The sequence below is a fragment of the Phragmites australis genome, chromosome 5 (genome assembly GCF_958298935.1).
Source record: "Phragmites australis chromosome 5, lpPhrAust1.1, whole genome shotgun sequence".
Classification (NCBI taxonomy): Eukaryota; Viridiplantae; Streptophyta; class Magnoliopsida; order Poales; family Poaceae; genus Phragmites; species Phragmites australis.
In genome coordinates this window covers 45,408,491-45,430,150 of record NC_084925.1, presented here as the reverse complement: position 1 = coordinate 45,430,150, position 21,660 = coordinate 45,408,491, and the positions used below count along the sequence as shown (strand labels likewise).

At 47.8% G+C, this 21,660-nt stretch overlaps 1 protein-coding gene across 1 annotated transcript; it reads right to left on the bottom strand.

Moving 5' to 3' along the window:
• Positions 1-1,972: 1,972 nt before the first annotated feature.
• LOC133919998 (large ribosomal subunit protein eL39) lies at positions 1,973-2,640 on the bottom strand. The gene is made up of 3 exons (XM_062364610.1): positions 2,536-2,640; positions 2,328-2,431; positions 1,973-2,236 (listed from the first exon to the last, which is right to left on the bottom strand). The coding sequence occupies exons 1-3, from the start codon at positions 2,536-2,538 to the stop codon at positions 2,188-2,190; spliced, it is 156 nt and encodes a 51-aa protein (XP_062220594.1). The 5' UTR covers positions 2,539-2,640; the 3' UTR covers positions 1,973-2,187.
• Between the last annotated feature and the right edge of the window lie 19,020 nt (positions 2,641-21,660).

Genomic DNA, 21,660 nt, shown 5'->3' with positions numbered 1-21,660 from the left:
GGTGCGTTGCGAGGCGCGCGGCGGACCGGCCGCTTCCTCGCCTCGGCAAGGCCAGCCTGCCATTCGGTTCGTGTTGCTGCAACCACGGCGGCGCCGACACGCGTTAGTGGCGGAACTCTTTCACGCCACGGACTCGGCGTTGGCCATGCGGGTGGCTCCTGGCTGTTCGATTCGGCAGGTGGTTCGTTCGTAGAGTTGGCGCCTTTGCAAAATCAGAAAGTTGCACCATGGCCAACGAAGAATGCTACTACTCGGTAGCTGACTAGCTGTTGCCACACCGTTCTTGAACAATAACTAGAAAGAGGCAAATCACCCATGATGGGTTAATTTGGCAAGCTTTTCTTTAGCTTTGAGATCATATAAAGGGGAAAGTTTCCTCGCAATCGATCCATCTTATACGCTTGCACATATAGATTACAATCTCAGCCCGTGTACTTCAGCTCTAATCTGCTCGAAAATCCTACTACGATCCTAGAAAACTTTAATGCAGTAACGATGGATGCTAGAACTTGAACTACTGTAAAGGACGAAACATCTGCCAGTGCTATTTCAAGTGCACATCCAAGAACGCAGCGGGCCAACAACAGCATTCACATAATCACATCCCAAAATCCGAACAAAATTCAACACAACAAGCTCAGCTAGTTGTTCTACCTTGATGCAACATCCTTCAACTCCATCAGCAAAGCTAAAAAAGAGTCAAACAGTACGATGGTTTTCGATTGAAACCTTCCATACCCAAACCGGTGCTTAGAAAACAATTGTGCAGAAGCACTATTCCATCAGAAACGTTCAAGCTGGCCATACAAATTTATGTGCCCTACTCAACTATGCGCCGGATTGAGCAAACTGATCAACTTCAGGACCATGCCAGGCAAAAGGGGAGAGCACTCCCCCCCCACCCCCCCTCGAACATCAAAAAGTGAGCCAACAACGATGCCAATGACTCGGAAAACATAGCAGAATCAACAGTGAACATGAAGTAAAAACAGTGCATCAAAGTTTCAATCGAGCCTGGCATCACACATCATTTATTTCAAAACTCCTTTAGACCAAGCAAAATCATTCAAGACAATCAGATTAGTGACAGTGATAATCTGGTTACTAGTACAACATAAAACAGATTCATGAGTGGTGGTTCAAAATATAAGGTTTACTCTAAAGAGCTCAACGTATTTGTAACAATTCAATATTTAAGCTACAAGATAATAACAGCTCATTCACTGTCGATCCAGATCTATCGAGCAGGTTTTCTTGATAATAACAGCTCATTCACAAAATAATAACAGCACGCCAAACAATGGATGATAGCTTCTTGAGAGAAGTATGACCACACCACAGTACTCATAGTCATCTATTTCATACTCAGTAACTAGTAAGTTTATACTTACTGAAATTGGATGAATCTAGTGTGATTGGGACATGGGAATCGAATAAAAAAATAGTTATTAACAAGAAAAGACATTGACTAATGGTGTAATGGTGCACATACAATTTTTAATCATCTATAACAAGGTTAAAAAAAAGTTCACAGCAACTATGCCAACAGACCGACCACACACATGCTAGTCTAAACAACAGTAGTCACTACGATCCAAGCCATCCTCAACAAAGAAGCAAATGAAAACTGACATACATAACCAGAAATGAACTACCTGTGCTAATTCGAGAACAAAGCATTGCAGCAACAATGAAATTGCAACGCTCGAGATACCAGAGTTCTGCTACAAAATGTAGCCACAATCACTAATTTCAGCGCCAGCACAGTTAACACAAAAGGCATCAAGACAATACGTTTATTCTATGAAAGGGCACGTTAACTGCTCGTATTCTATTAAACCCAACAATGGGGAAAGTGGGAAACAATACTCCGCAACATAGTCACAGAAAGCAGCCACACCTTCATCCATGCAACAGAATTGACCAAATGAATGAAATTTAAGCCTCAGAAATAACTGCAACACTACATATATAAAGTAACAAGTGTTCTTTACTTAGCATAGCAATGCAGCATGGTATCCTGAGTACACAAGAGTACTACGAACTCTCTTAATATCACCAAAATCTTAATAAAAGCATCCTGGAATCACTTCCTAGCTTGCAGAAACACTGAAACATCCATAAAACGAAAGACAGGTAGTTCTTAAACCATAGTTTCCCGACACAGCAGGCGGTCCCTCCCCACGCTCAGAACCCGAGCTTGGTGCGGCGCCAGTGCCTGCGCTTCGCGTTGTACCTGAAACAGCACAAACCACAGCAGGAGCGGGGTTAGTGACAACACACAAACGCCTAATCAGACGAGCGGGGGGCATGGACGCGGCCGTCACCTGATGGTGTTGTCGGTGCGCATGCGGATCCAGTAGGGGATGGGGCGGTTCTGGCGCATCTTCTTCGCCAGCTTCTTCTTGATCCGGAAGGTCTTGTGCGACGGCTGCGTAGCCAAAGAATCAGAAAGCAACCACGTCAGAAAAACATACAAACCCTAGCCGCACAGACCAAACTCCATGGAAGCGAGGGCGAGGGCGCGGCGGGTACCATCGTTGCGGCGGCGACGGCGGCGGCGCGAAAACCCTAGCTGCGTGAAGCGTCGAAGTGGTGGACGGCTCGGAATATATAGTGGCGGCAAGAGGCGAGATAGCATGGGCTCGTTGGGCTGGACCTCTCATCTGTCGAAACATGGCTGTGCAAGAGGGCAGAGTAATGGGCTTCTGATGGGTCTAAGGCCCATTTTTTATTTTTTTAAATAAAAAATTACAAATATATGTGTCCGTTTTTTATTTTAAGAGTAAAAAAATATTGTCTTTCAATCCTTCAAAATTAAAAACACTATTGAAATAGACATAAAAAATTATGTAGTGTAGAAAATGCTATCATCGAGCTCTAAAAATTCTCAACTCAAACAATTACTTATGCAATGAGAAACAAAAAAGATAATTTTTAGGATCCTAGAAATGAGAAATCAAAGAATTTTTCATGACTATTTTAATAGTGTTTTGAATTTTAAGAAGAATGTAATTTTTTTATTTTTAAATCCATCATCCGTTGGAAGGGGAAGGGCAACGGTAGACTAGACTGCAATTTTTCAAAATAAACATATATATTTATAATTTTTATTTTAAAAATATAAAAATCAATAAAATCGTAAAGTGAGTTCCAACTTAGAAAATTTCGGTGCCAAATTTGATGTAGGCCCATAGAGAAAACCTATTCCGGCCCGTAAAGTTTATAACGGGCTCGGTTGGTTGGACACTGATTTGGGTCTCCCCTTACAAGGGCGTAATGGCCAGATTGAAATTGGATTACGAACAAGTTGTTCTGTTCTCGAGCACCAAGATTCCATTGTTGTCCATTCTGTTAGTGAATCTATAGTTTTACAATTGAATGTGGATCTATTTTGATTTTTTGAAATGTTTGATTCTATATCTTAAAGATTTTAGCACTATATATGGGGTAGAACCCCTTTTTATAACACATGGATGAATAAAGAATAGATGGTCTTTTCCCTATTCTTGTGTCTCTTTTTGCAATTGTTCTCTCTAGGAATTATTGGACTACACTCAGTAGCAATGGTTTCTCAAAGCGTTATCAGTACGAAGCTCCGCTAAAAATAACTAGGGAATCAGATTGTCTCGCTCGTAAGGATTAAAAGGTACGATCGATTTGGTACGTATACTCGCTGCTACTGTTTATTTTGCGTCTCCTTTTCCAGCCCCTGCTCGCCCACGTGCACGTGCCCAAGCCCGATCGCCTTCACGGATTTCCGTGCCGGGTGGAGGATGTCTTGCATCATCAGCTTCACGTTGGTCCGCTCGGCGATAGCGGTCTCGAGCTCGTCATTGGCGATCCGCAATCGGTCCTCGAGGCTGATGCCGTCGGCTGCGCCGGCAAGGATGCCCCTCGTGGGCGGGGCCTCGGCTTGAGCCCGCTGAAGCTGCTCGGCCCAGGATTCGACAGCCTGCTCTCGGGCGGCCACGTCAGCCTCCTGCTTGGCGGCCTGCTCCTCCCGGATAGTGAGGGCCGACGATGTCAAGGCGGCCTCCGCCTCGCGCCGCACGATCTGTTCCTCCCGGGCATCCAGAGCCACTGCCGTTATCTCGACGTCGGTCTCGCATACCGCGACCTCCTCCTCCCGACGAAGGACTTCAGCGCAGCCACGCTCGGGCTCATCGTTCTAGCGGGCTATGTCCGTCTGGGCAGACCGCACGACCTTCTTGCGCTTGCCAACCGCCTCCTCCCGAGACAGAAGCAGCCGCTCCTGAGCAAGCAGCTCCGTGGCTCACCTCCGGGATGCCTGGTCGCTCTCGGTCGCTTGCCGCTCCGTGCAGCTGGCCTTCTCCTGCGCGGCGACAGCCTCGTCGCGCATCTCCTCCAACGCTTCCTGCTCATCGGCCACCGCACGCATTGACTTCTCGTGGGATGCGCGGGCCGAGGCTAGTATGAACAAGGGTTCCCGATCTTCCGAAAGGTTCTGGTAACTCTCGATTTGGTGGAAACGAGACACAAGTCGATCCGGCTTCCGAACAACACGATCCGAAACCCCGCAATCGCAGCACCACGTCTCCTCTGGTTATCAATCGGCGTTGTACGGTTGACCTCGCCAAGAAGGCTAAAGTCCTTGCCTGCGAATCGAAGAACACAAGCAAGAACAAGGAAGAATGCAACCAAATTGCAGATGAATGATTAATCTCATGAGTTGGGGTCTCACAAACCGAAGAAACGGCGAAACTGTTCTTGACAGAATAATCTAAGCAAAAATCCGCCCTAACGAGAGCGGCGACGGCTGATAATAAGGGTCTAAGGGTCGTCACACCCCCTGGTCACGCCCCCCTAATGGGCTCAACGACGATACACGGCCCAACGGACCAAAAACGGTGACGCAGCACCGGGACAGATTCTGGACGCTGACTTGTTTCGACGTTTCCCGTTGACTCAGAAGGAATTTGGACCTCAAACCAACGCCATTGGTTTCCTTATGAAATTATCTTTCCAACCATATGTGAATCGTCGAAAACGGAGTCCGGATGCGTCCTGGGCGTCCGTTTTACTGCTCGCTGGTCCTGGAGGTCGAGGCTGATTCGGACTCGAGTTGGACTGGACCTCCTGCTGTTGTTGGACGTCCTAGCTGCTCCTCCACGCCTCCAAGCCTTCCTCTATGTGTCTCCTTGTCCTCTCCATGATTCCTAAGCAACACATAATCATTAGGTAGTAATCTATTCTCAAAATTATATAAAGAGTTGCTTAGGAACGAGCTCACCTCTAACTTTAATTGTCGTGCGCGAGCTCTTGTGATTGGACCTTGAAAGTTCAATGGAGGATCATTGTATGTATTCGAGGGAGTGATGTCCTCATTATCCTCCCCCTCTTGAATTGGAGTCGTCCTCGACTCAAGCTCATCATCGGCTCCCAAGTAAGGTTTCAAATCTGCAATGTTAAAAGAAGGACTAACCCCGAACTCGGGTGGCAACTCAAGTTTATATGCATTATCATTAATTTTCTCAATTATCTTATAAGGACCAGCAGCTCTTGGCATTAATTTAGACTTACGCAGCTCTGGAAACCTATCTTTTCTTAAATGTAACCACACTAAATCACCCGGTTCAAGTTTGACTTCTTTCCTACCTTCACTACCAGCAATTCTATACTTTTCATTCATCTTTTCGATATTTATTTTAGTTGTTTCATGCAACTTACGAATAAAAGCAGCACGTGCACTAGCATCACTATGTGTTCTTTCAGTGGTAGGTAAAGGCAAAAGATCAATAAGAGCGCGAGGGTTAAAACCATATACTACCTGAAAAGGACTTACCTTGGTGGTAGAATGTGTTGCCCGATTATAAGCAAACTCCACGTGGGGCAAACATTCTTCCCACATCTTCAAATTTTTCTTCAAAATAGCTCTCAACATGGTACCCAAAGTGCGGTTCACTACCTCCGTTTGGCCATCAGTTTGTGGGTGGCAAGTAGTAGAAAATAATAGTTTTGTACCCAACTTATTCCATAGAGTGCGCCAAAAGTGACTCAAAAATTTAGCATCGCGATCTGAAACAATAGTAGAAGGCATACCATGCAAGCGAACAATCTCTTTGAAAAAGAGGTCAGCAATATAAACGGCATCATCACTTTTATGACAAGGTATAAAATGTGCCATCTTAGAAAAACGATCCACAACAACAAAAATGCTATCCCTCCCCCTCTTAGTCCTAGGCAATCCCAAAATAAAGTCCATCAAAATATCTACACAAGGAATAGAAGGAACAGGAAGAGGCATATACAAACCATGTGGATTCAAGCGAGACTTAGCCTTTTGACATGTGGTACAGCGTGCCACGAACCGCTCAACATCTCTCCTCATCTTTGGCCAAAAGAAATGTGTGGCCAACATATCCTCCGTCTTCTTAGCACCAAAATGTCCCATCAATCCTCCTCCATGTGTTTCCTGCAACAACAAAAGACGAACGGAACCAACTGGAATGCATAGACGGTTAGCTCTAAACACAAATCCATCATTGATCACAAACTTGTTCCATGTACGTCCCTCTTTACAGTTCAGCAATACATCTTTAAAATCAGGATCAAGCACATATTGTTCTTTTATTGAGTCAAGTCCAAAAATTCTATAATCAAGTTGGGACAACAAAGCATATCGTCTAGACAAAGCATCAGCAATTATATTATCCTTCCCTTTCTTGTGTTTGATAACATAAGGAAAAGATTCAATAAATTCAACCCACTTAGCATGTCTACGATTCAGATTATTTTGAGAACAAAGATACTTAAGCGTTCATGATCTGAATGTATAACAAATTCTTTAGACCACAAATAATGACGCCACGTCTCTAAAGAACGTACAAGTGCATACAATTCCTTATCATACGTAGAGTAATTAAGAACAGGGCCATGCAATTTTTCGCTAAAGTATGCAACGGGCTTACCTTCTTGCATCAAAACACCTCCAATGCCAACTCCACTAGCATCACATTCTAGCTCAAAGGTCTTACCAAAATTTGGAAGTTGCAGCAATGGCGCGTGCGTAAGCTTGTCCTTCAAAGTGTCAAAGGACTCCTCTTGTGCCTTACCCCAATGGAACACCACACCTTTCTTTGTCAACTCGTGTAAGGGGGCAGCAATGGCGCTGAAATCCTTCACGAAATGACGATAAAAACCTGCAAGTCCAAGAAAACTTCTCACCTGTTTGATGGTTTGGGGCACCGGCCAACTCTTTATGGCTTCAATTTTCATCTCATCCACCTCAATTCCCTGTGGAGTAATAACATAGCCAAGAAAAGAGACTCGATCCGTGCAAAAGATGCACTTCTCAAGGTTACCAAATAAACGTGCATCACGTAAAGCATTAAAAACAGCACGTAAGTGATCCATATGTTCATCCAAAGACTTGCTATAAATCAATATATCATCAAAGTAAACCACCACAAATCGTCCAATAAAAGCTCTTAAAACCTCATTCATCAAACGCATGAAAGTGTTAGGTGCATTAGTTAAACCAAAAGGCATTACTAACCACTCATATAATCCGAATTTAGTTTTGAAAGCTGTTTTCCATTCATCTCCAAGTTTCATTCTAATTTGGTGGTAACCACTACGCAAGTCGATCTTTGTAAAAATTACATAGCCACACAACTCATCAAGCATATCATCAAGTCTAGGAATAGGATGGCGATATCGAATAGTAATGTTATTGATGGCTCTACAATCAACACACATACGCCAAGTACCATCTTTCTTAGGAACCAAAATCACAGGAACAGCACAAGGGCTAAGGCTCTCATGTACATACCCGCGGTCCAAAAGCTCTTGGACTTGCCGCTGAATTTCCTTAGTCTCCTCGGGATTGGTTCGATACGCAGCACGATTTGGCAATGTTGCTCCCGGGATCAAATCGATTTGATGCTCTATCCCTCTCATAGGTGGCAGTCCCGGGGGTATCTCAGCTGGGAAAACATCCTCATACTCCTGCAAAAGGTTAGTGGCAGCAGGAGGTATCGAACTAATAACATCATCAAGCGAATACAAAACTCATTTGCAAACCAAGGTGTAGCAAATATCATTATTAGAAATTTCAGCAAGGTCACTTTTTAGTGCAAGCATAACGCCACCCTTCAATTTTATGCCCTCTACCTTAGAACTAGGTGCAGACTTATCCTTTTTAGGTGGGTAAAGAGAATTAGCAACTTGCTGATTTTCAGATTTAGTATCACGCAAATTAGCAGCTCGTTCTTTATCAGCTTGTACAATTTCAGCAGGGGTCATAGGAACCAAAGTAATTTTCTTTCCTTTATGCATAAAAGTATATGTATTACTTCTACCATGGTGTATAGCATCATTATCAAATTCCCAAGGTCGACCCAATAAAAGTGAGCAAGCTTCCATAGGTACCACATCACAGTCAACATAATCAGCATAGGAACCAATGGAAAAAGAAACTCTGCAAGTTTGTGTTACCTTAGCTTTTCCAGCATCATTAAACCACTGAAGGTTATATGGATGGGGGTGTTGGCATGTGGTCAAGCCAAGCTTCTTGACCAAATCTGAACTCACCAAATTATTACAACTACCTCCATCGATGATGACACGTGCTCGCCGATTTTGGATGACGAAGAAAATCTGGAACAAGTTATGGCATTGCAGCTTCTCTGGTTGTTGTACCTTTGTGCTGAGCGCCCGCTGCACAATGATGCTCCTATAGGTCGCTGTGTCATCACTGCGCAAGATTTCGTTGCTCTCCTCAACAACTGGTTCTTCTTCTTCTTCTTCCTCAATGTCAGAGGCGCTGATGTACCCATCTTCCGTTGCAATGTATGCCCGCTGACTTGGGCAATCCTTCTGCATATGACCGAATCCATGGTAGCGACGGCACTGAATGCCAGAGGTGCGTCCCGTTGATGCAACAGAGGAAGCACTCTTGGAAGGTCCCTGCAAAACAGAATTTTTACCTGGGCCTGAAGGTCGTGTAGTGACCGGATTTGGTGCCGTAGCTGCTTGTTGCTTGCTCGCTGGTGAGGGAGCCCTGTAAGTGGATGGTTTGGACAGCCCCAAGGATGGTCCTGTGCGCGGCGTGTATGTGGTGCTGGCCTTGTACTTGCCCTGCTGCTCACGCCCCTACAACTCCTTCTCTGTAAGCATAGCAAACTGAAACAACTGGTTGACATTGTTAAATTCTTTATAATCAATAATATCCTGGATTTCACGTCTCAAATCCGAATAAAATCGACAAATAGAATCTTCGTTTCCCTCTACTATGCCACAACGCATCAAGCCCTTTTGGAGCTCACCATAATAATCCTGCACAGATTTATCTCCCTGTTCTAAGCGCATCAATTTCTTACGCAGGTCTCTATGATAAGATGGGGGAACAAATCTATCACGCATAGCAACCTTAAGCTCTTCCCATGTACGAGGTGTGGCACCATCTGCAGCTAAACCAGTCCACCAAATAATAGCAAAATCTTTAAACTCACTAGTGGCTTGTCTAACTCTATGTTGTTCAGATACTTGGTGGGCACTAAATTTTTGCTCTACTGTCATCTCCCAATCAAGATATCCCTCAGCATCATAATGTTTCGAAAAAGAAGGTATAGTAAATTTAACCTTAGCATAAGGATCTTCAGGAGCTCGATTATACATACCTCGATGGTGGTGGTGATGTGGAACGCCACCCATACCTGTGGTGTTAGTGCGAAGACGACGCCGTAATCTGTTTTGCAATGTCGCCGCTGGATCAACATTACCATCGTCATCATACAACTCATCACCGGTGTTACTTCCATTCACATATTCGTTGTGCACAGGACGGTTTTCCAAAGCATTTACCCTGTCGGTGAGCTCGGATAACCGTTTGTCCACCCGCTCAACCGCGTTTGCGAGTTTCATCTCAATTATCGCTTCAGTGACAGCCTTGATGACTGTCTCCTTCATCTCCTTCTGAGCATTGTCTACAACAGCTTGTAGCTGCTCTTGGCTGACACACTCCTTGAAGTCCTTTGGCGTTTTATCTCCATCAACTGACATTGTGGAAACAAACACAACAACAAACAGTGAAGGTTATCCCTAATAATCGTACTACAAAGGTGGAGTGGTGCCTCTCAATCAAGATCAGCAAAGGTAGACACCTTACCAAGCTCTTACCAGGGTTCTTACCAGCAAAGCAAAGGATACCTGGAAGGCGTGTGAGCGATTGCAGGGATGCAAACCAGTGCTGTCCAGAAGAATCTGTGGAGCTTGGAAGGCACACAAAGAGAACAAATATGTATATGTGGAACACAAATCAGAAACAGATAGTAATGCTGAATTATAGTCCCAAGTACTTATTCTCGTTGCTGGCCTAAAGTGTTGCAAGTACCAAGTATGTGTGATAAACAATGTGGAGAAACAAGTATGATGGATAGCAAGAGCAACAGAAACAAGGAACTAAATAGCACACGCTAACACAGCTTACTTTGCCCTTCTCTATGTGCTCCTCTAGATATTGTTCCTCTTTTGCCCCTCTCTTTTTTCTATTTTTTTGGGCTGTCGTTGTTTTTTGGGGAAAATTCGACTTTTTCTTTTTATTTTTTTGATATTGTTTTTTCACTTAGGAGCACACAAGAGGGAACCACAGAAAATTTGAGCTTAAACAAGTGAAAGACGTGGCCTGTAGAATTTTCTGAAGTTCAGCCGGAAAATGAAAAAAATATTTGGAAATTGAAAACTCAAACTTCGGAGGCGAATTTGGGAATTCTGATTTCGCCGAACCCGGCAAAGCGGGGGACGAACGGATCCGAAATGCCGTTTCGATGCGAAAAACTCTGTGACTTTTCTGAAAACAGAGTTCGTACGCGAAAGTTATGCCCGATTTGAGAAACGACTCCGAATTAGAGGACAAAACGGGAAGAAAGTGGGAAAAATATGCGACGGAGGCTAGGGTTTGATGGAAACGGTGGGGGAAAACACACGAACTGGACTCTAACACGACCTAACCAGCAACAAGACCTTGACCAGGACACAAACTCAACACGACGGACTCTGAAACTGAAATATGCAAAAGCTAAAGGCGCGGAAGGGTTGTAGGACAGGAAAAAAAACGATATGGCAGTGGACTATGGAACGAAGGCGAAAACACTCGAAACTAAGGGTAGATATGAACCTGACAGTATACCTGAAGCTCTGAATACCACTTAGTATGAACAAGGGTTCCCGATCTTCCGAAAGGTTCTGGTAACTCTCGATTTGGTGGAAACGAGACACAAGTCGATCCGGCTTCCGAACAACACGATCCGAAACCCCGCAATCGCAGCACCACGTCTCCTCTGGTTATCAACCGGCGTTGTACGGTTGACCTCGCCAAGAAGGCTAAAGTCCTTGCCTGCGAATCGAAGAACACAAGCAAGAACAAGGAAGAATGCAACCAAATTGCAGATGAATGATTAATCTCACGAGTTGGGGTCTCACAAACCGAAGAAACGGTGAAACTGTTCTTGACAGAATAATTTAAGCAAAAACCCGTCCTAACGAGAGCGGCGACGGCTGATAATAAGGGTCTAAGGGTCGTCACACCCCCTGGTCATGCCCCCCTAATGGGCTCAACGACGATACACGGCCCAACGGACCAAAAACGGTGACGCAGCACCGGGACAGATTCTGGACGCTGAATTGTTTCGACGTTTCCCGTTGACTCAGAAGGAATTTGGACCTCAAACCAACGCCATTGGTTTCCTTATGAAATTATCTTTCCAACCATATGTGAATCGTCGAAAACGGAGTCCGGATGCGTCCTGGGCGTCCATTTTACTGCTCGCTGGTCCTGGAGGTCGAGGCTGATTCGGACTCGAGTTGGACTGGACCTCCTGCTGTTGTTGGACGTCCTAGCTGCTCCTCCACGCCTCCAAGCCTTCCTCTATGTGTCTCCTTGTTCTCTCCATGATTCCTAAGCAACACATAATCATTAGGTAGTAATCTATTCTCAAAATTATATAAAGAGTTGCTTAGGAACGAGCTCACCTCTAACTTTAATTGTCGTGCGCGAGCTCTTGTGATTGGACCTTGAAAGTTCAATGGAGGATCATTGTATGTATCCGAGGGAGTGATGTCCTCATCAGAGGCGATACGGGCCTCCAAAAGCTTGCCGACCTCTTCCAGCCGCCCCCTCTCTTCAACCACGACGGCACACTCCTTGTCGAGCTCGGCCCGCTCCACCGCCATGGCCACTTCAAGCCACTCGATGACCTCCCAGGCGCTTCCGAGCACCTCCGGGAGAGGTTCCGGGGCTTGGCTTGACGGTGGCCGAGGGTTGGGTCCCATGCGATCCCTCTCTGCAGAGGCGCTCAGGGTCCCAGATGGCTGTTGCGCCGGTGCCGCTCTCGTCGCGACCACCTCCCCCGCAACCACTTGCTCCGTCCTCAGAGTGCTCGGGGCGAGCTCGGTCGGCGCTGGCTGCTTGGGAGCGGTCGCTGCCCTCGGCTCAGGGCTGGTCGGTGCCCTCAGCTCTGGGCCTGCTGGCGCAGTCGGCTCTGGAACGGGCGCGCTCAGCCCGGGAGCGGGGGCTGGCCTCGGCCCCTCCGGTTGCCTTTGGCCTCCTGCTGGGTCCTTGCGCGGCCTGAAAACAGAAAAGGGTTAGTCACAAGTCAACTTCTGGGCAGACATGCTCGAGATTGAAAGGGAGCTTACGTTGACTTCGGTCCGCGGTACTGCCACCGGAACTCGGGGATTTTAAAGCCGGGCCCTGCGGCTTCGGTCTGGGATACGCCTTCCTCCTCTTCGGTGGAGGGCTCTGGCCCACGGGCTGTTGAGGGGCCGCTTGAAAGGACAATGATGTCGCCTAGAGGGGGGGTGAATAGGCGTTTTTACAAAAATCGTCCCCTTTCTACCGTTGGCCTAAACTTGTAGCGGAATATAAACTAACGAGTTTTTCACAAGAGAAAACCCTAAATATGCTAGGCTCAACTAGTGCACAATCACCCTAAATAAGTGTGGAAATTACAATCCTAAGGTGACTAAAATTATTCAATTCTAGCAAGAGATATGCAATAAAACTTAAATTGAAAAATGCTGAAAATACTGTTCATGTACCTGGAATTACTGTTCATACGGAGTCTCCGGTGTAGTCCGGATACTCTGGTGTGTACAGGTCCGGAAACTCCGGTAAAGTCCGGATTCTCCGGTTTCTGTACAGAACAGAGCCCGAAACTGAATAAAATTAATGAGTGGAGAGTTCTAGCTCAAACCAAGTGATGTCGTGTGTTTCCGGAGATGATTCCAAGTAGATCCACGGAGAACCTACACTCAAATACACACAAACAAGTAGATCGAGCAATATATGCAAAGATTTGAGCAAGAACATAAAAGTAAGGAAACAAGAGAGGAGACACAAAGATTTGTTTCCCGAAGTTCGGATTCACCACCGTGAATCCTACGTCTCCGTTGAGGAAGCTCCAACGAGCCGGGTCTCTTTCAACCGCTTTCCTCGATCCACTAGCTTTATCTCTTCCCTTTCGGAGGCGAGATCGACCTTCACAAACTTTCCCGCGGCTCACCACACGCGCGGGAGCTCACCGGGCAACACCTAGCTGGCTAGGAGGCTTCACCTCCAAGAGTAACAAACGCTTCGAGAACTTCTTGTTAAGAACTCAAGTGCTCAAGATTGGATTTTAGCTCACTTGCACTCAATCTTCCAATCTCTCAACCCAACTCACTTTTCTTCTCAAATCACACACTAGAATGGAGTGGGAGAGGTTCTTTTGGCTCTAAAAATGTGTTTGTTTCGTGCCCCTTGTAGCAGCCCCAAAGGATGGGGTGAGTGGGGTATAAATAGCCCACTCCAAACAACTAGCCGTTACTGTTTTTTGACAGAACTGACCGGAGTATCCGGTGAACACCGGAGTATCCGGCCCTAAATCCAAATACGGCGTCAGAACGGTCACAGAATGTGTCAGAACTAGCCGTTACGCTCTTTTCTGGACTTTTACCGGAGAATCCGGCCTACACCGGAGTCTCCGGTCGGCACTTAACCCAGAAAACAGCCCCGGAGACTTCCCGGAGTCTCCGGCCACTCCAGGTACCGGAGTATCCGGACTTCACCGGAGTCTCCGGACTTCACCGGAGTCTCCGGCCTTTCCAGGTACCGGAGTATCCGACCTACACCGGAGTCTCCGGCCACAGCACAGCTGACCACCGAAAAACGGCGATAACTTTTGATTCCGGAGTCCGATTTCGACGATTTTGGACTCTATGGAAAGCTTATTCAGAGGGCTACACATCCCAACTGAATTCATGACCTAAAACACATAGGATCAAATTAGGAACACTCCAAAACCTATTTTGGACACTTCCCCACTTTCCGCTCCGGACTCTTAACAACAAACTCTCACTATGGGTTTGGTTGGGAACTCTTGAGCACTGAGACACGACAATTAGCTCACATTGCATCCCTCTTAATAGTGCGGCATACCTATACTCAAATTCAAAGATAAAACTCGTTTGAACCACTTGAGCATTTGAAAACTTTCAAGTACAGCTTCTTTCTTTCAAACCTTGAGGGTTGCTAACTTTCATAAAATTTTCACTCCATCTCTTCTTAATTCTTCATATGATTGATGTGAATCACTCATAGCTTCTCATGGCCTTGCACGGTCCATTGGCGCAAAGCTTCACTCGCTCTTCACCATTGCCTTGGTCCTTCGGCGCCAAGCCATTTGCTTGCCCTTCACCACCGGATGGTCCATCGCAGCCGAGTCTTGCTTGCCCTTCACCGTCTTGCCATAGAAAACCATTTTGTATTCGACATCTTCAAGGAATTCATTTTATCAAATATGGAGTCCACTCTTGTTCTTCACTCTTGGCATATATGATTTCAATTCAACTTATGCCTTCTTATGGATCCTAACCCCAACTCACTCTCAAGTATAAAGCACATGGGTCAGTCCATAATTTTATTAACAAGTCATACCTTTAGTTACTTGATCTCCACAAGTAACTTAGCCTTGAAGCTTATTGCCAGTCTTATTGAGCTTTTTCTTCTTCTTATGAGCATCACTAAAATCTCAATGACTTTTGATGCAATTCTTTGAACTCATGGCATTTCTCAAAGAATCCATGCTTCATCATTTATGCATCTCCTATGGAATAACCTAATAGTAATTCTCAATATGATTGTTAGTCCATAGGCATTGTCATCACTCAAGCTTCTTCTTCTTTTTGTGAGCATCACCAAGAGCTCATTTATCTAGATGCATATTTTCAATCTTCCCATTCACCTAGAGTTCATGCATGTCTTTTCTCCATGCATCACCTATTGAACAACCTACTAACAATCTCAACAACATTGTTAGTCCATAGGTATTGTCATTAATTACCAAAACCACACAAAGGGGCTAGATGCACTTTCATCGCTTTGGAGCCAGTCTCCGGCGGCTGGTTGGTCCAAGCGTCAGATGTCGCGCCACCTGTCGGGCCCTGGTCCTCGGGCTCCCACGCCCTCGACCTGGCCTCCGTCCAGGACTCTGCTCCCGAAGAATGGCCGCCCCGGCCACCCTCCGTCGAGCCGCCTGCCGCCGGCCGTTGTCGCAGAGGCGACGACGACAACGAGGAAGAAGGCTGAGGCACGTATGCCCGGGGACGCTTCCCTTTGTCCCCTTGGGTCACCGGCCCACTGGCTACGGCGTCCCTGCCGTCGGCCTGCTGGCTGCTGCCTGCGGCTGGCCTGCTATCTGCGACGTCCCTGCCATCGGCCTGCTGCCTGCCGCTCGTGGCGTCCCTGCCGCCGGTCTGCTGCCTGTCGCCGGCTTGCTGCATGCTCCCTGCCTCTTCATCCACCCCGGGAATTTGTATCTTCCTGTCGAACTCCAGTAAGGTCGCTTGCAGTGCCACCCGGCCCGGGTCCGCACAGAGCGCCAGCTCCTCTCGGGGCAGGACCACCCGGGTGAGGTCCTCGACACCGGTCACCACCTTCAGAAAGGTCGCCAGCGCTCCCTCCTCCAGGTCCCCGTCCGCGCCGGATGTGGGTCCTCGTGATGTCGCTCGAGCCTGTGTACATCAAGGCAAAGCGGGCCTGCTCCCGCGCAGGGGCGCCAGACGGCGGCGTAGGTAGTCGGCCACCACCATCACCGAAGTCAGCTCCGCCCGACGCAGATCGTCGATGCGGTTCAGCACCAGGCGCATGCGCTCATCCTCCGCGGGGGCTGCCTCCCAGGTCGGCCTGTGGGGTTTCGCCGGTGTCTCGGGCAGCGTGAGGCGGTCATGGGGGCTGACGTCGATGTAGACCCAGTCCTGGCGCCAGTCCTCCCATTTGCTGTGCAACACTTGTGGAATGTAGAGTTCGCCGAGCCCGTCCCGCAGGCGGAAATTGCAGCAGCCGACGACGTCCGCGTCGGAGGACCCCTTCTTCTTCCCGGCTGCTCGCAGGACGAAGAAGTGTCGGAACAGGGCCACTGACGGTTGCACTCCCACGAACATCTCGCAGAAGTGCGCAAAGATGGCCAGGATAACCACCGAGTTCGGGCTCATGTGGACAAGCTGGATGCCGAAGGTGTCCAGCCCTTGAAGGAAGAAGGTTGGGAAGGGCGGCACCAGCCCGGCGGCAACGAAGGATACGAAAATGACGATCCGTTCCGGTCGGCGTGTGGAGGGCGGAAAGCTCGCAGGCGTCACCACCGACGCCTCCCACTGGTCGGCAGGAACCATGAGCTTGCGGACTTTCTCCGCCCCCTCCTCGTTCACGATGCGCGACTCTGGCAGCACGCTGTCGGAGCTCGACTTGTCTCGGCGGCTACTTCCTACCCTCGACATTTTTGGGGGTGGGGAATGTGCAGGAAGGGATGAGAAGGAGGGTGTGCTGTGTGCTGAAGGGGGCGAGAGCTCCTGAGAGCAAGAAAGAAGAAGAAGACGGAGGCGGTGATCGCAAGAATGGTGTAAGGGGCAACGGTTCGCTCCCCTCTCCTTTTTATGTCCTAGGGATTTCAAACGGCGCTTTCCACAGTGCATTCTGTGAAGCGCCTTCCCCTCGATCGGCGCGATTGCCAGGAGAATCTCCCTCGATCGGTGCGGTTGCCAGGCGCACTATTCTCGATCCGCGTGGTTGCCACACGCGCCTCCCACCTCGTTATCCCGCTCCTCGGAAGTCGGAAGGACACGCGTCCTTTCGGTTCCCCGCCTGAGCCGTACCAAGAGCCTGGGCCAGAGAGACCAGCACCCGAGAACAGGCCACGTGGCATCGGTGCTAGGATCGGCCTCAAAGAAAATAAGGACCCCATCCGCATTCTCTGAGCTATCGCCTACCAATGGGCCCAGGGACTGCTGTCGGTGACATGGGAACCAGGGGTCCCCGAATCCCGAGGCCAGAACAACAGAGTGCCACATAGCGCCCTCCCTCGGGGATTATCTTCCCGAGGTCCAAGAAGACCAAGTTCCGGGAGAGGGTGCTCGGGGCCATGAATAGTGGTCCCGGAGTACCCGAGTTTCCCGATAACCCGAGAATACCAAGTTCCAGGAGAGGGTGTTCGGGGCCATGAATAGTGGTCCCCGAGTACCCGAGTTCTCCGATGACAAGAGAATTCAGTTCCGGGAGAGGGTGCTCGGGGCCATGAACAGTGGTCCCCGAGCACCCAAGTTCCCCGAGGATTCGAGCAGTCAAGTTTCGGGAGAGGGCACTCGGGGCCATGAACAGTGGTCCCCGAGGACAAGAAAGGGTATATTCGGAAGAGAGTGCTCGGGGCTGTGAACAGTAGTCCCCGAGCACTCACAGTTCCTCGAGGGCCCGAGAGGTCCTTTGCCGGTGGTCCCCACAGGGGCTCAGTGGTGAGGTGTCAACTGGTGAGAGGCCCGATGCTGCATTTAAGAGGGCGTGTGGGCTGTCACTTTCAACCACTCCTCCCACGCATGCTGTCAGTCCCTGCCATGGTTTGGCAGGGAGGCGTGGGGACATTTAATGCGCAGGTCCCATCGCGCGCCATCCGGCGTGCCTCGGGATAACGTGGCAGGGCTCGAGGCGTAACGCCTGCCGCCCTACTGTGTCAGGCTCGCTCTGACCGGGCGGGCACGCGGGGCTGCTCGGTGGCTGCCCAGCGGGCCTTCCCCGCTGCACCCGCTGAAAATCGGAATGATGACGACGAAGACCAGACGGGGGCACGTTTTCAACCCTTCCCGTCACCTCAAGCCGCAGCCCATGATGGTTGTTTTACATTTATGACGCCTTGGAACTTGCGCCATATTTTCTGGGCACGCTACCAGCCCCGACGGGTATAAAAGAGGGGCAGGCTCCCCGGAGAAGGAGGAACACAGAGAGGAGTCTTGGAACACATCGGGCAGAACAGATCGAACAAGCTCAAAAGACAAGCCAACGAAGGACAAGGAGCACGAAGCTCTAGACTTAGACAAACATTCTTGTAACACAGCAGATCCTCAGAGAGACATTCTCTGAGCATTTATAACATACACACATGAGTAGGGTATTACGCTCCGTGCGGCTCGAACCTGTCTAAAATCCCCAGAGCGCTTATTTCTTCCTGCATCCGATCATCCACTCCACCTGCATGTCATTTACTCCCATTTATTTCACATACGAGACGGACTCAGAATCATCCCCCGGTCGAATCTGAAAGAGGGTCCCTCCGGATCCCCGCTTGTGGAGTTCACCCTCCGACAGAGGCCTGTAGCCGAGGAGATACTACAGGAGTGTCAAAGGGCAGTAGACTATGTGGGATCCATCTTCCAGGTGGAGGCCGTCGAGGAGTAAATATCAAATTGTAATTTAGGTTCTGTATTTTGTTTGGATGGAACTTTTTGATTTCTCTGATGAATTTTGTTTTGCCGCTCTAGTCGTAGAAGCCCTGAAATGACTGAAAATCCCTCCAGCTTCGAGCCCCCGACCGCACATGTCGACAACGCTCACGACTAGTGCCGGCTGGAAGAGGCGCGACCAGAACTGGTCAATGCACCTGCTTGCCCCGAACCCCTGACAATGCTTATTGAAGATTCTATTGACCGGTGTATCTGGAAAGTGGTGGCCGAGTGTTAGCTAGGATTTATGGTCGAGCAAGAGAATCTGCAGGGTGATCTTCGAGGTGTGTTGGTCCTACACTACTTAGCCACGTGTTAGTACTAGGCTAGCCAGGTGAGACACAATCAGTTGGCTCCTATGTGATATGCGACCTGTTTTATTGACCAGCTTGTCGGAAAGAGCTGCTTGCGCCGCAAAGAGACTTGGAGCAGATGGCTAGAGAGAGCGACCAATTGCGAGAATATTTCTATGATCACCTCAACCGAGCTTTTACACCTTTTGACTCGCCGCTGCGGTCCGCCGGTGTTCAGGTTCGCTTAACGCTTGGAGGCACCGTGAGTGGTCACATCGACTGGTGTTTGGCGGTCTCTGAGGAGTGTTAGAAAACTTTGAGTTTTAACAGGGAGTGTTAGAAAACTTAGAGTTTTACAACCAAATGTAAGCTCATCTCGATATCTTGTAAGATTTGATTATATCTTTTAGTTGTTTTTGTCACTATATATACGAGGTAGAACCCCTTATTATAACACACAGATAAATAAAGAATAGACAATTTTTCTTCTACTCTTATATCTCATTTTATAATTATTTTATTAAAAAAATTATTAAACTATACCCAATAGCAACGATTCCTCAACCCATTCAACGCGCTAACCATCTTGCAGTTAAATAACAACCGCTATCGTACGAGATAGATCCTGCTATATATGCGTTCCAAGTGGTAACCGCAATTCCCGGGTCGTTCAGATCTCACCTGAGCCTACCGCAACGTAGGCAAGCCGATCATGGCCCTAAAGAGAACAAGAACAAAACAGAAACGTCCCTCTCTAACACAGCTCGATCTCCAACTCCAGAACGCGTCGTGGGAGAGAGAGCAAGACTGGAAACCTACTCGCACGGCAAGGATGATGCATGCATCAGGCAGAGAAAAACGCAGTGAAAACAAGCTTAGGCTTGCAGAGTCTTGTGAGTCATCGTTGCCATCCTACGGACATCGCAATCATGGACATGGGATCATTCCATGGTCACATGGGGGTTTTGGATGCTGTCTTCGCGAGTTCATCGGCGTCCATTTGCGTTGAACTGGAGGTCAAGAAGAATGGAGGGCTCCGTTCATGAACCGACCGAGAATTTCTGAATGCCGACAGTGGCGGTGCGGCACCCCAGCTTCATCTGGTGAGCATTTCGCGTGTCTGCAAAGAGTTCCCAATGATTTGATTGATAGAGCCGTGGAACAGTGCTTGCTTGCGATGATCATAGTTTGTATTAGTCCAAGTTATCAAGTCGCAATCAGCTTATCATAGCCACATGGGCGTTTTACATTCTGTCTGCCACGATCCATGATGCATGCCATATTGTCATATGCCTCTGCCATGCACTTTCACTAGCAAATTGTCAGTGCATAAGGAAAGGAGAAAAGGGGGGAAAAAACGCATTTCTCCTGAAATTCACCAAGATTTGCAACAAATGGTTCATGACGAACAGGGTGCTGTGTGCTCCAGTGGAACTTCAGCTAGCTCGGTCGCCTGAAACACAGCTGAAACCATGAGCCGGGAAAAAACAAAAAAGGGCAAATTTTTTACTGAAGTTTTCTGAATAGTGTGCTAGCTACAGGTTATTGTCAAATTCAACCAACTAATGGCATCCTAAGATCTTGTCCCAATCATTACATGTCATTCGGGTCAAACAAGATCCCACGAAATGCGGATCATAAGCGAGGGCTAATGACTGCATTTTAGCCAATAATAAACCAATCGGCAATCACCCATATGATCAGATCTCCTGACTTCTGCAAGCTACGTGCGAGCTACATACAAAACTATCTTCAAACGGGTAAGCTGGTTCTCATGGTCATCTTTGCAAAGGCAAGAACTTGCTGAAAACATGGAACGTGGAGTGCTGAAAGAAAAGAAAAGAAAAGTCTCGTTCAAAAAGAAAGAAATAAAAAAGTCCGTCAGGCTACCAACTTGCCAATATTTTTACTGCCCTGGAATGTCCTCCGTGTAGCTAGCTTACATTTAGATATTATACTCCATTGTAGATTGTATAGGATGGCTTGAACTCGTAATCGACAGTAACATGACTATGTCAGACTCAGCACCAAGTTGGTTATGTATGCAAAAAAAAATGGAACAGAAATTTCTTATACACTTGGACCATCGTTTCAGCATTCAGGCCTTCGGTGTGTGCGTGCAGCCTTCGTTAACAGCCGAGCTTGGTTTCAGACTTCAAGCGTAATCCAGAGATCCCAGAATGGTGCAGAAACTTATGCAACCAACTGTGTCTGCAATGATAGAGCTAATTGGTTGTTATCATCCTCAATTTCTGAGGCACCATCCTATGAATTGGGCGCCATCGAGATAAGGTTTGCATCCATTTGCGTCTGCAATAGACGCATGGACCGTTGCATCACAATGCAAACTGTGAGGAATTAACAACTGCGGGGACCTGCAGCTGCCTAACAGGACAAGAGTCTGCAAGAATTGACCTGATTGTCCACACTTACAGCTACGGAATTGTATCCTGCGCACTAGGCTTTAGCTGCAAGTTCCAAAAACCCTTTTATGACGTAATCGTTCAGACCACTTGTAGCTTCAGAATTCAGTATTCCAGACAGTTTGATACTAATGCATAGTGCAAGCCAAAGAAGAGGGAAATGGTTTTTCCATCTTTCC

Bases quoted from the DNA above. Each gene is read 5' to 3' on its own strand.
- LOC133919998 (XM_062364610.1), bottom strand. The intron at 2,237-2,327 runs GTGACGGCCGCG...GTGCTGTTTCAG, and splicing joins CGCACCGACAACACCATCAG to GTACAACGCGAAGCGCAGGC.